The sequence below is a fragment of the Cololabis saira genome, chromosome 16 (genome assembly GCF_033807715.1).
Source record: "Cololabis saira isolate AMF1-May2022 chromosome 16, fColSai1.1, whole genome shotgun sequence".
Lineage (NCBI taxonomy): Eukaryota > Metazoa > Chordata > Actinopteri > Beloniformes > Belonidae > Cololabis > Cololabis saira.
In genome coordinates, this window is record NC_084602.1 from 2,827,472 (window position 1) to 2,841,408 (window position 13,937).

The 13,937-nt window shown below is 38.3% G+C and overlaps 1 protein-coding gene across 3 annotated transcripts in view; it reads left to right on the plus strand.

The window, feature by feature from the left end:
- The first annotated feature begins 4,682 nt into the window (after nucleotides 1-4,682).
- Nucleotides 4,683-13,937, plus strand: part of LOC133462060 (uncharacterized) — a 32,187-nt gene continuing 22,932 nt past the window's right edge. For 2 of the 3 annotated variants that reach the window (XM_061743170.1, XM_061743171.1), the window contains exons 1-5: nucleotides 4,683-4,897; nucleotides 7,143-7,419; nucleotides 8,172-8,295; nucleotides 9,034-9,170; nucleotides 13,365-13,534. In XM_061743170.1, the coding sequence (XP_061599154.1) occupies nucleotides 8,172-8,295; nucleotides 9,034-9,170; nucleotides 13,365-13,534 (431 nt within the window). In that variant the 5' untranslated portion in view covers nucleotides 4,683-4,897; nucleotides 7,143-7,419. Of the gene's footprint in view, nucleotides 4,898-7,142; nucleotides 7,420-8,171; nucleotides 8,296-9,033; nucleotides 9,171-13,364; nucleotides 13,535-13,937 lie in introns of those variants that run through there. The other variant, XM_061743172.1, reaches the window with a different exon arrangement.

The window sequence follows — 13,937 nt, forward strand, 5'->3', positions numbered from 1 at the left end:
CCAACAATATGTGTATTGTATTTCACTTCTAATCTAATTTAAACCTTTTGCTCTTAATCAGAATGAGATTACTTTGAAGAGAGAGCTTAGACAGTTTTGAGCTTCAATAATTTCATTAAATCCTAACAACTTCCACTCAAAACATGATTAATTCATGTTTTTCAAATCAACCATGTAAAAATGTCCACTGGGATATATAACTATATGTGTTGTTTTTGTACCCCCTTTCTTATAAAATAGAACACCCTGCTTAGCTGTATAGACAAAACAGAGTCCCAATCCTGCAATATTAAACATGACCACCAGATGTGAAGATACAAGCAGAGCAACAGAAGAGAAAACCCACAAATATCAAGAACCATACATACAGATTAATATACAAATACATTCAACAACAATCATAAATTTAAAGCTGTGGAAGTCTGAATATTCATGTTGTAAACAATTGTACATCTCATAATGGATGAGCATTTCACAAATAAACCAAATAAATCAGTATAACCATGTGTCAAATCCGTTATACATCACAGTTAAAAATGGTAAAATCCAGGTGTCCAGGTTTAAGGCAACAAAAAAATAATCCATTGTTCTTCTGGAGACGAAAGCACACCCACTTCATGATCCCTGTATGTCTCAAAAAACAGAACGGACAGGTTGTACAGTAATAACTGTCTATCTATAATCTCAGTTGAGCCTTGCCCCTTTGTAACAACTTTAAACAACAGATGTTAATTATTAGAAAAAATGGCATGCAAGTAGTTTGTGTTCCTCTGAACATTGTCCACTATCCCCCCCAATTTTTTTTTTTTTTCTTATTCTTTCAACCCTTTCAACAGGCATGGGCACACTTTGGACAGATAACCATCTTTTCAAACTAATCCCCCGAAAAACATAAAATAAAATAAAAAAAAAAAAATCGTAAAATAATATCCAACCAGCTCTGTGAAAAAATGTGTAAAACCGATGACCCATTGGAACAAAACAGTAGGAAATGAGTGTGTGCAGTATACCAACAATCGCCCTTGTGAGAACACCAGGCATCCGCAGAAAACCTCGGCCTTTCAGCACCCCCGGCCGTTCCCTCAGACATCACCAGAGCCGTAAGCAGATGGTCCTTTTGCCAGTGTCCAAGCATAGTTTCGACAGATGCAGTTGCATATTTTGAAGATCCTGTCGTTATCCATCAGTCTTTTCTTTGTCAGAGTCTTGTGCGAAAGCCCACCTCGTATTCAGATGAAGTTCATACACAGCTTTGCAGCGTAGGAGATGGATCCGACGTTGATTTTTGCGGTTCTGTACCAGGGGTAACTTTCCAGTCAAGGTCCCACAGAAACCAATGCAGCTCTACTTAGCACACTGCACACACCACATTTCTCTGGGTCATCAATCCTCCACCCTCTTTTTTTTTTCTTTTTTTTTTTTCTACTAAAATCAAAAAAAAACAAAACATATAACATCTGCATAAAATAAGAACAACCACAGCCATTACAATACAAATTGATACCACCACACCTTTCCATTTACCAAAACATTAAGAGAACAAATCTCCAAGAATATTCTGAATAACCAGACACACTGTAAGGAGGCTTCTCCTCCCTGACTTGAAGGAACTTTCTGGCTCCTTAAATTAGGGGGGGGAGGGGGGGGCTCTTGGGGGAGAGAGCACAAATTAATGACAGACATACATTATACATGACAAGCAAAACAATAATAGACAACAAAATTCTGTTATTTGACATTTCTTTTCATTTAAGCGTGTCCTTATGTGTTCAAACTTTACTTATGATCTGAAGTAATCGAATCTCTGACTACTTTAAATACTTTTAACACAAGTAGAATGTTTTAAGACATGAGAGTCGCTTGTTACGGGTAGTTTAAGGCAATCCAATAACTAAGGCAGAAAACTGCTAATCTCTGTATATGGGCCCAGGATTGCTTAGACTTCCAGAAACAAAACCTCCTGTCTGCTCATCGGCGTGGTTAACCACTGCAAACGTCATCTTAGATGAGCTCCCAATATCATCTGAACTTCAGAATCATAAACAAAGTTACCCAGCCGTGCACGGACTTGACACACTATATTCATCAATACGTTAAGACATTAATAGCTAAGGGGTCCGCGACCCCCGAAAGTCCGCGACTTTCAACCTGTAGTTTCACTAATCTAATGGGATCCGCGACCCCCGAAAGTCAGCGACTTTCAACCTGTAGTTTCACTAATCTAATGGGATCCGCGACCCCCGAAAGTCCGCGACTTTCAACCTGTACATTAATAAATAAGTTTCACTAATCTAATGGGATCCGCGACCCCCCGAAAGTCCGCGACTTTCAACCTGTAGTTTCACTAATCTAATGGGATCCGCGACCCCCGAAAGTCCGCGACTTTCAATTGAAACTAAATTTCAAACATTGTGCATGACATACCAAAAGTCAAACCTGTCTTTAATCTTTATGAGCTTGAGAAGAATTCAATCAGACAACCAATATTAATTTGATAAATCCAATGTGCAGAAATTCTTACTCATCAGCGGTTTCTGCTTACCTGTATTTAGACTAGTCTGTTTTGGTTGTCTGCATGAAAACCTCTCCAGGGCTCCACTTCGGATTCCACAGTCAGGATACAACCAGATCACGTCGGGGTCACCATTGAAAGATATTACGTGTTCTTCTGTCTGGTGAATCAAGAAAGACTAGTGGAAAGAATTACAGGTTAATTCAACTTTTAATCATGTCAAGCACAAGGTTTTACCGGTCGGAGGTACAGTTGTCTCCGGCCGGGGTACACTTCTTTCAGACCGCGTGAGTCGGAGAGAAATGCACAACGTTTTCATGAGTCCAGTTGACTTTATACTCTAAAAGGGAGGTGTTCTTTGCAAGTGAATTTCATTGGTGGAGGGAAAGGAAAAGACCCCCAAACGTGTCACTTCTATCTCTACATTTCCTTTACTGTCTGTCTCCCATCTGAGGTGTCAAACCAGACCGCAGACCAGACCCCCCAATGCTAAACATCTGTTTCTGCCCATTGTCTTCTCTCAACAAATTGTATGTGTATTGCTAATTAATTTAATTGGAAGAGCCAGCTTCAAGGAAAGTTACCTTAAGGTGTCGCCTTTTTCCCCCGTTTCCTCTCCAACAATATGTGTATTGTATTTCACTTCTAATCTAATTTAAACCTTTTGCTCTTAATCAGAATGAGATTACTTTGAAGAGAGAGCTTAGACAGTTTTGAGCTTCAATAATTTCATTAAATCCTAACAGATATTTGAGTTTTCTTAAACTGTAAACCATGATCAGCAATATTAAAATAATAAAAGGTTTGCAATATTTCAGTTGATTTGTAATGAATCCATATGACCTTTTTGTTTTTGTAATTGCATTGCAGAAAATCACAATATTCTAATTTTCTGAGACAGTCCTGTATAAATACGGAACAATTCCGTTTTTCCAGGGACGGGTGCAACCCCCCCTCCCGGCCAGCAGGGGGCGGCCGACGGGCGGCGCACACCGGAAGGGAGCAGCACTCAGTTGGCCCTGGGTTACAGCAGCATTTGTAACCTGCGTCAAGCCCGCACGACTGTCAAGACGACAGGGCGTGGCTGCGACAGCGCTTCCGTTTCAGCAGCCGTCCACCAAAGTAAAAGCGCTCAACCGAAAGACCTCGGACATGTATGTTGGTTTTCCTCAGTCTTCAAAAGGTTTAATCCGGATCAAATTGATCCGGATTTAGTAACCCTTTTTTTTTGCTATCCAGGATCACGTAATCCAGCTTACTTTTGAGCCGGTTTTTCAAAGCAACATCAGATTGGATCAATCTGATCCGGATAGAAACTTTTCAGGATCACCAAATCTGGATAACCAGTGCTCAAATAGGGTAGGAAACACAATGTAGAACTATAGATATGTAAAGAGCAACAAGTAGAATAGCCAGTGTGGGGTCAATAAAGTTTATTTGTATTTGAAACGAAAACACACACACACACACACACACACACACACACACACACACACACACACACACACAAAAAACACCCTCTTCTGGCAGTCCGCTCATCTGAGACCTACAACAAATAAATAAAAACATTACTCACAAACACTGTACATTGAGGATATTTTGAACAAGTTTCAAATACGCTTTGCATGCCTTAACTACCTGAGAGCAGAACCACAGAAAGCATGCAACATAACCCTTGCCTGTATTGTCCTGCACAACATCGCTACCAAGCGCAATGTCCCTGTCTGTGCTGACAATGCTGCACCTGAGCCCCTTGGAGACCCTGACCAACCTCCTGCATTCTGCCAGAACGAGCAAACAGAATATATATATATATATATATATATATATATATATATATAAACTAAATTGTATACAATTTTGACTAAAATATACATACACATACATACACACACACACATACATACATACATACATACATATACATGCACACATATACGTACACATGTCCATAAGTACATGCCCATGTGTATTATACCTGTGTTTTATATGTATCAAAACAAAGGTATACCTTTGTTTTATCACCTTTGCATCATGATTTTTTACAACCAGTTTGGATATAGTGGAGAAAGAGAAAAAAAACAATGCTGATAATGATTTACTTAGCATCTCACATTTATTTTGAAATGTGCTCTTCCGGAAGCGAAGACGTGCCTGCTGGTAGCTTCATAGTCTGCGATGAATCAAACGCTGCATTTAGCCACTTATTTGGCCTAAAATGCATTTATTTTGAGAAAGAGTAGTTATGCTTAGTTTAAAAAAATATATATAATTAGTTTAAATTGAGCATTAGAGTAAAAGCGATGCAGAGAGTGGCTGTGTTTGCTTGAAAGTTGACGGTGGTGTAACGACGATTGTTGTTGACTGGACTGGCTCGTTCTGCTGGTGAGTGAGTCCAAGAACCACAGTCTGCTCCTCCAACATCCACTTTTCTTTTCTCTTTTTTATTTACATCAGTTCAGATTCTCTACAGCTTTAAAACAGTCAATGCTGATTGAATATTTAATAGCTTGAAATCTGATACATCTAAATAAATGAATACATAAACTATTTTATAAGTGGGCAAATAATGCATGATCTATGTTCTAGAATTTGTAATTTATTGGCACTAACAAGATAGATTAGAATTTGTAATTTATTGGCACTAACAAGATAGATTACAAAAAAAATGATTTATACATTTTGAAACCCCTAGCTAATTTATAAGTAAACAACGTGTGTGGAAAATTGGCCTGATTGATGAAATGGTTGTTAATGAAATGTTGTAGGTTTGTCTCATCATCTCCATGTGCTGGAACACATGGAGATCATTACAGGCAAAGATAAATCAATCGGAATATCCTCACTCTTGACTCCCTCAATATGTTATATCCAGTACTCGAGTTGTAAAAAAGAATCAGGGGGGTGGTGGATTGTATCCTATGGGGACAGATAATTTGTGCTGATTACAAATAATATAATATATTACAAATAATAGCAGTGACCAAAACAGCTGCAGAAATACTGCAGGAATGACATAGCAGCAGTTAAATGCAGCCTTCTGTAAGCTTTAAATATCCACTGGGCTTACATCAAATACATCAAAACACAACAATAAAAAACACTTTTCTGAACTTATCAATATGACTCTGTCCTTCACAGGATAAGTAACATGGATCACTGCAAAAACTCACAATCTTAACAAGAATATTTGTCTTATTTCTAGTTAAAATGTCTCATTTTAGTAAAAAAATCTCATTACACTTAAAACAAGACTCATCACTGGAAAAAACAAGATTTTTTTGCTTGTAATGAGAAGATAAATCTTGTCCCACTGGCAGATTTTTCTACTTATTTCAAGGAAAAAGGACTTGAAACAGGTGAAAATGGTCAAATAAGTTATTTTTCTGGTGTTATTTTTCTGGTGATGACTCTAAATGTTGAAATAGCAGTAAAACCACATTCAGTCCGATCTCTTTGCTGCATGTAAACGTACTCCCTCAATATGTTATACAGTTGCTTCATCGTCCCATTCATCACTTATTGTGTGGAAATCTGGGGAAATACATACAAAACAATCACAGACCCCATTTTTATCTTACAAAAAAGAGCCATTAGAGTTATAAACAAGGCAAGGCAAGTTTATCTGTAGAGCACAATTCAACACAAGGTAATTCAAAGTAAATAACAAATATAATGAAATAAAATGATAAGAAAAGAGGTAAAATAATAAAAAGCACAAGTTGTTAAAAAATAAGGGCAGTAGAGTACAGCAGGTAAGTATTTAATTAAAGAGTAATGTTTTTATCCTGATTTAAAGGATCTACAGTTGCAGCAGACCTCAGGTCTACAGGGAGTTTGTTCCACCGGTGAGGAGCAGAAGAACTGAACGCTGCTGAACCTTGATGGTTCTGGTTCTTGGGAACAAATAGATTATTCATTAATTCAAATGTGCTTAAATTCAGAGATTTAGTGGACCTTAAAACAGCACAATTTATGTTTAAAATCAACAATAAAACACTTCCTGACAGCATTCAGCAGCTCTTCCAAAGCAGAGTTAGAAATATGAACTAAGGGGACGTTTATGTTCAGGAAAACAAAGAACCAACGTTAACCAACGATGATCTCAGTGACAGGATTAATCTGTGGAACAGCTGAGATACAGAAATGAGAATGTGGAGCACGTTATTACAATTCAAAAGCACCTATAAATACAAAATGATTAATACATATAAAACAAAGGTATAATACACGTATATATATAATATATATATATATATATATATATATATATATATATATGTATGGAATGATATTTAGTAATGACGTGGGAATATGCTGTATATTTGTGTAGTTATTTTGTTTACTCAGGCAACTTCTCATGGATTTATTTATGTATTTTGTTTCATTCTCTAAATCCTAAATGCACTAGTTTTTAAAAGCTAACTTTTTTTTTTGTTAAAAGGGTAGTCGTCATAAGCTTTGGCTTCAGTCTGCACCTTTTGGTCCTTGGTTTTTAGTTAAAGTTGGGGATATATACCTATAAAATTATATTTTTCTATTATTACACTGATGATTTACACCTGTACTTATTATTTGTGGAAATTGAAAGGGCCGGATTTAACCTGCCCCCGTCTCTGCTCCACTGCAGGTTGTTCCAGTCATGCCTAACTGTCCAGTGCTTTTCCCTGCGCTGATCAGCTGCTGCTGAGCTGGCCTGACCCCGACCCCGACCCTCGTCTCTGCCCTGGATATGAGCTCACCCTTCTGTCCTGGACCCCGAGCTCGGCCTTCTCCCCCCTGGTCCCCTCTGGTCCCCACCAGCTCGCTCTGCAGCTCCTCAGCTCAGCCCCGGCCCTGCCAGCCCCGGCCCTGCCAGCCCCGGCCCTGCCAGCCCCGGCCCTGCCAGCCCCGGCCCTGCCAGCCAGGTAATCCAGCAGTGGCGGCTTGTCAATAGGGGGCGCTAGGGCACCGCCCACCCTAAAGATCGATTTTTTTTTTTTTTGTTCATCATTACATTACAACGTTTGGTATTTTTTTGTTTATGCCCAAAAAAGGAATATTTTGTTGGACACAAGCATAATTAGTGCCATATTTTTGCTTTTCAATATGTTTAATGGTATGAAAACATTAAAGTTTTCAGTTATAATTGCATAAATTGTCTATATTTCTTTGCTTTATATACTGTCTTGGGGTTACATTTGCATAAAAAGCTAAAAACCAAATTCTCATAAATGGGGAAAAAATAAAACTGATTTCATCCGTCTCTGTTTCCTCCCTGGATCTGTTTGGTAATTCTGCCCCACGATGTTTCTGTTTCAGTTCTATCAGCATTCTGGGAGCTGATTGGTCCTTACAGCATCATTAGCTGCTAATACTTGCTGTTGAATCTCAATATAATACTAGTATTAATATGTTGCAGAACTACAGTCATATCATTCATGCAACAGCTGAAAAAACTGTTTTAATAACACTAACCCAAATCAATATCGGAATCGGATCGAATCAAAGCGTGATAATAGATTCTGAATCTTAAGAATGGAATGGAATGGATTGTTGACACTTGACTGGATCCTCCACCACACCGGGACATTCAGGCCAACACACACTCTGCTGGCTTCTCTGCTAAATAATGTCCGTGTTGACGTGTCTCCCTGGTCTCTCACCTCTTCACCTGCAGATGCCGTCCTACAGCTTTCTGGATAATGTGGAGCTGCACGTTCAGACGGGGAAGTTTCCTGTAAATGCGTCCAAGAGCTTAAGGAAGGTTATCAGAACGGCCAGCAAGAGCTTCATCTACAAAGGTAGTGAACCCGGACCAACACGAGCAGGGCCTCCAACCGACACCACTCACTCAGAACTGTGGAAACAAACTAGCCACACTCACTTACCATGCTCCATGGTTGTTGTTTTTTCCGGGGTACGGAAGAGGAAACTCCTTCCGTGTTCATTTCTGACCAATGCAACAGTTGGTTCAGCATGGCTGCTGTAGCTTTGAAGCGCTACAGCAGGGGCGGCTCCACAAATGTTTCCTAGGGCTTAAGAAAACTCAAATATCCTATCTCAAAAAATTTGAATATTCTGGGAATCTTAAACTGTAAGCCATAATCAGCAATATTAAAATAATAAAAAGGCTTGCAATATTTCAGATGATTTGTAATGAATCCAGAATGTATGACATTTTTGTTTTTATTAATTGCATTACAGGAAATAAGGAACTATATCACAATATTCAAATTTTCTGAGACAGTCCTGTGTGTGTGTGTGTGTGTGTGTGTGTGTGTGTGTGTGTGTGTGTATATATATATATATATATATATATATATATATATGTATAAAATTTATTTTTTTTATTATTAGGCTCAGAAATACTTAAAGAAACTCCGACTGATATGAATTTGGCCCAAATGATTTGGGATGAAACGCATAACTGACGATAGAATCTATGTGACCGGCAAGTGTTTCTTTTTTTTCTTTGACTGGTTTCCTGAGGAGCCAGATTAAACATGTGTATCCCGTGTAAGTGCAGCTCTGTGTTGCAGATGGCTGTCTGCTGCGATCCTACCGGGGTCGCCTCCTCCACGTGGTCAGGAGCGAGGAAGAAGCTCGGGAGATCCTGGCCCGTTACCACGACAACAACCACCACGCCGGCCGGGTGCGGGCGGTGAAGGAGATCATGGTGGGTGCCGACCGTGTTCAGGTTTAGGCAAAAACGGTGGTGTTTTCATGTGTTTTGTTCGTTCGTTTACACGAAAACGAAGCTCAAAGTTTCCAAAAACCATCATTTCTGAAAACTCCGGCCAAAGTGGAGATTTGCAAAACCTCCGTCTTCACGTTTGCGTGTAAACGGAGGGAAACTGACATTTAGGCTTCAGAACGTCACATTATGAGACAGAAACGTCACCAGCGTCATGAGTCTAAAGTTCTAAAGTCACACTTAAAGCAGCACTATGTAACTTTTCCACCTTAATATCATATTTCATCATCATCATTGTGATGGAACATCAACTTCCAACAGGTTTAATGAACCTCTGTCATGGTCTGAGGGGTCTGTATCTCCTTCACTGGCACTATGTAACTTTGAGGAGCATGGTAGGAACCCTGCCACACTAAAAAACTACACATTTTTACAGCTTTGACTGCTTTACGGCATACGTCACTTCCCCCTCCTTCCCCATTCGTAGTGGAGACAAAGCTGGGCGGGGCGTGGAGCGCAGAGCTCAGCAGAAGCTGGTGTCATGGCCCAAGCAGCGGAAAAACCCAAGAAAATAAAAGTTTTATCGGAGGAGGTGAAAAAAAGAAAAAAAAAGGAGAGTAACAAGCTAAATGCCCGGACAAGAATAAACATTGGCCCGGCGTTCACTCGCTGGCGTGAGCTGAAAGACGAGGAGGGATGTACAATACAATTGAATAGAAATACAGCACTATCTGGTCTTCACTATCCATCCTGCAAACAACCGCTGAAAACAGAAAAATAGTTTTGAAAGTCCGTCCCGTCTTATTTCATTCACTATCAAAACAAATGCAGCGACAGGGACAGGAGTTTTCCGGCAGTACGCGCTGGTGCTCATGGGAAATGTAGTTCTTTCTGGTAAAGCACTACCGCTTTTGTCCAAAGGAGCCGCCAAACTCAACAAAGACTGAAAGTTACATTGTGCTGCTTTAAAAGTAACTCCACTTCTCTGTCACTCCAAACGAAAGACTCTGGTTCATCTTGGAAGTTACTGGAAGTTACTCGTGTCATTTGTTGATGTTTTTTTCCAGGATTCTGATTGGCTAGCATGACTTTATCTTCTCCTTACACTGCCCCCTGTAGGTTTAGCTGCTCATAGCACCTTAACAGATATTTATGCAGGTTCCTGGAAATGATGGTATTTTTCAAAACGTAGAGGGGGAAATATGAATGAATGAATGAAGTTTATTCAATCATGACAACACAAAAACAACACAACACCAAAAAACATTGTGCACAGCATTAACATTTCACACAAAACCAATAATCATGTGTTGAACAATGATTGAAAATGCATAGGCTGAAGCAGACTGCTTATAAAAGCCTGTCCTACATTACCAACTTTCTTTTTGTGGCTACCGACCTCCAGAAAACCAAAAAGAGAATAGAAAAGCAAAGAAACAACAAAAAAGCAAAGAAACAACAGAAAAGCAAAGAAACATTAACAGATAGTCAATTGCACTTATAAGCTTCAAAAATAGCTTTACAAACCATTTTCTTAAAAACCAAAAGAGAATAACATGTTTTTAAATGTATGTTTGCATCATTCCAGAATGTTACTCCAGTAATGGAGACACGTCTCCTTTTCAGACCTTTTTTAGCTTTTTGTTCAGTAAAATTGCAGACACCTCTAAGATTATATGGAGTTTCCTGAATTGAAAAGAACCTCTGTATTGAATCAGGGAGCATTTTTGATTTGCTCTGAACATAATTTGCATGATTTTTATAATAAAATATCTGTTTTTGTAAATACCAGGCTACGTGTAAACGTGGCCTCAGATGATTTATCTTGGATGAGGCCGACGAGGAGGAAGCAGACCGTGTGCTGTTTATTTATTTATTGTTTATTGTTGGCTTATCTTGAACAACGAAAAATCACCATCAAATTAAAAGTGTCAAAATGTAAAAAAAAAAAACAACAACAATTTAACAGTGTCATCCAGAAATAAAGAACAACAGCAAAATAATGTGTTGGAGAGGGAACAGGAGGAAGCAGAACGCTGATATATATATATATATATATATATATATATATATATATATATATATATATATATATATATATATATATATATATATATATATATCACTGTTTCTTCAGAGTCGGGACAAAACATGTGCACTGTAGAAAAGTCTAATTCAAATAAAAAGTAAAGAAATGTGTAACAATTGGCATGCTTACAAAGTTAGATCAAGAGGAATTCTGAATGCTGATGATAAGTTTAAGCCTTAAAAAAAATTTTTTTTGAGGGTATTTGTTCAAATGTATGACTAGTAGTAAGCTCACCCATGTTAATTATTTTGTCACAGTCAAGGGGTCTCAGTATTCAATTATTAAAAAAAACTTCAAAAACCTCTTAAATTGTGAGAAAATTCATATTAAGTTAAAGATAAGGGTTAAAAGTATTTAAGACAACATAGAGTTTTAACATAAAAAAAGATTTTCCATAAAAATATGGCCATCGAAGTTGTGTCACACTTTTTGTCAACTCCATCATCGTTTTCATTAACCTCATTTAAATCAGATAATAGCATGGTCAGCTATTTCCCTGAGCACCCCTTTTCATTCTCCTGGCTGTGGTGAATGCAGCAGTAGCACACATGCTCTGGTAAGTTTTACATTTTTTGATATTTTAAACAAACAATGTTAATTTTTGCTATGGTCACAGCCAGAAAATATCAACTCCGTGTATCCATTGTGAAAGTTTTAAAAAACATTAGTGGATTAAATTTAAGTATTTTAGTGAAGACATGTTGACAGCTAGCAACTGACAAAAAAGTAGCTAGCTAGCTGCAGTGTATTTTTGCGCAGAGGAAAAAAACATGCCATTTCGTCAACTCCGTCATCGTCAACTCCGTCACTTTTTATCGATGACGGAGTTGACATATCATTTTATTGTAACGTTAATGACAGTTGTTATGACTCAAGATGTATGTTCAAGCAGGAGGAGTAATACTCTGTTCAGTAAAGTAGGTAGCATATCCTCAATAAATTTTAAAAGATAAATTGTTCTCCTTTGTCAACTCCGTCATTTTTTGTCAACTCCGTCATCACGAAATCAGCACAATGAAATGTATATTTTTGTTATTTTTTGGCGGGAATCAAATTCGCTTTTCAGATTTTTGTTGGTACAGTAATAAAGTATCATCAGATAAACATGTTGTTTTGTCTTATTTACTTTTAGAATGTTTTCAAATACTATTAAAATCAAATATGAAGTATGAAAATGCAAATATTTGGGAATTCCTGTACGAAGAACCCTGTGTAATTAAGCCAGAAGTATTTATATTGTATTTTCCTGCCTATTTCAGTGACTTAACACTATAAGAACACAAATCAGAATGTTAGATTCTTGTTGGGATGGAATAATAGTAATTAAACACTTTTTAGTGTCAGTGACGGAGTTGATAAAAATCAAGGCATTGTGGTATATATGTGAATTTGTCAAAAATACATAAATACCTACAGCCTGCACCTTTATTTGGTTAAATAGCTCACATCTTGATCTTCCTGAATATACAACTCATATGAACATAAGGACAATTTTCAAAAAAACAATTTCAGAATGCATTTTGTCCCGACTCTGAAGAAACAGTGATATATATATATAAATTAAAATAAGAAAAGAAAGAAAGGACAAAAAAATAAATAAATACAACACAATTACTAAACAAAGATTAAGGCATAATTAAACTAGCCTCCTACGATAACCTAAACTGAAAAATGTAATTTCCAGTCACTTCTTTGCTGATCCATGACCAGCCATGAATGCAGGGAGTTACATTTGTATCGTATATGATGTATCACATAAGGAACAGAATAATAATAAAAGAAATACATACAGAAGGTAAATTGAGTTCTTTAGAGGTCCTTATTTTTATATTTGTCAAGAATTGTTCCCCTACACACTGATATTTACATGCTTTTAAGAGCAGTGCGTACACAAGGTTGTTTAAAATGTAGTTTTCCTCTTAGATGATATTTTCCTTCTTTATCTTGAAACATTTTTTGATTGTTTTCAGGCATTATTCCTTGCTTTGAACATTATTATTGCTGTTCTAATTTTCACTAAGTCCATAAATGTCAAATGTAATGTAAGGACTAGAGGATAGTTGTGATGGAGGTGTGTGTTTGTCCAGCGGATGTACTACTGGGTGGGAGTGACGGAGTCAGTGAGGAAGTGGATCCTGGCCTGTTCCGTCTGCCAGAGCCGACTCCTGCCGCCCAACCACGAGCCCCCGGTCCAGTTCTGCCTGGTGTACGGCTGCGACGCCTCCAGCTACGCCAACCCTGAGCTCAGCTTCCACCGGTACCAGACCGCCTTCCACTCTTCTGACCCTTCTTTTTCAATTCAAGCAAGAAAAACTCCCCTTTAGGAGGGAAGACACCTGGACCTGGACCATAAGGGGGGACCCACCTGCTGAAGGTGTTATGCTGGGTTCAGTATGCAGGGTTCAGTATGCAGGGTTCAGTATGCTGGGTTCAGTATGCTGGGTTCAGTATGCTGGTTCAGTATGCAGGGTTCAGTATGCTGGGTTCAGTATGCATGCTGGGTTCAGTATGCTGGTTCAGTATGCAGGGTTCAGTATGCTGGGTTCAGTATGCATGCTGGGTTCAGTATGCATGCTGGGTTCAGTATGCAGGGTTCAGTATGCATGCTGGGTTTAGTATGCAGGGTTCAGTATGCATGCTGGGTTCAGTATGCATGCTGG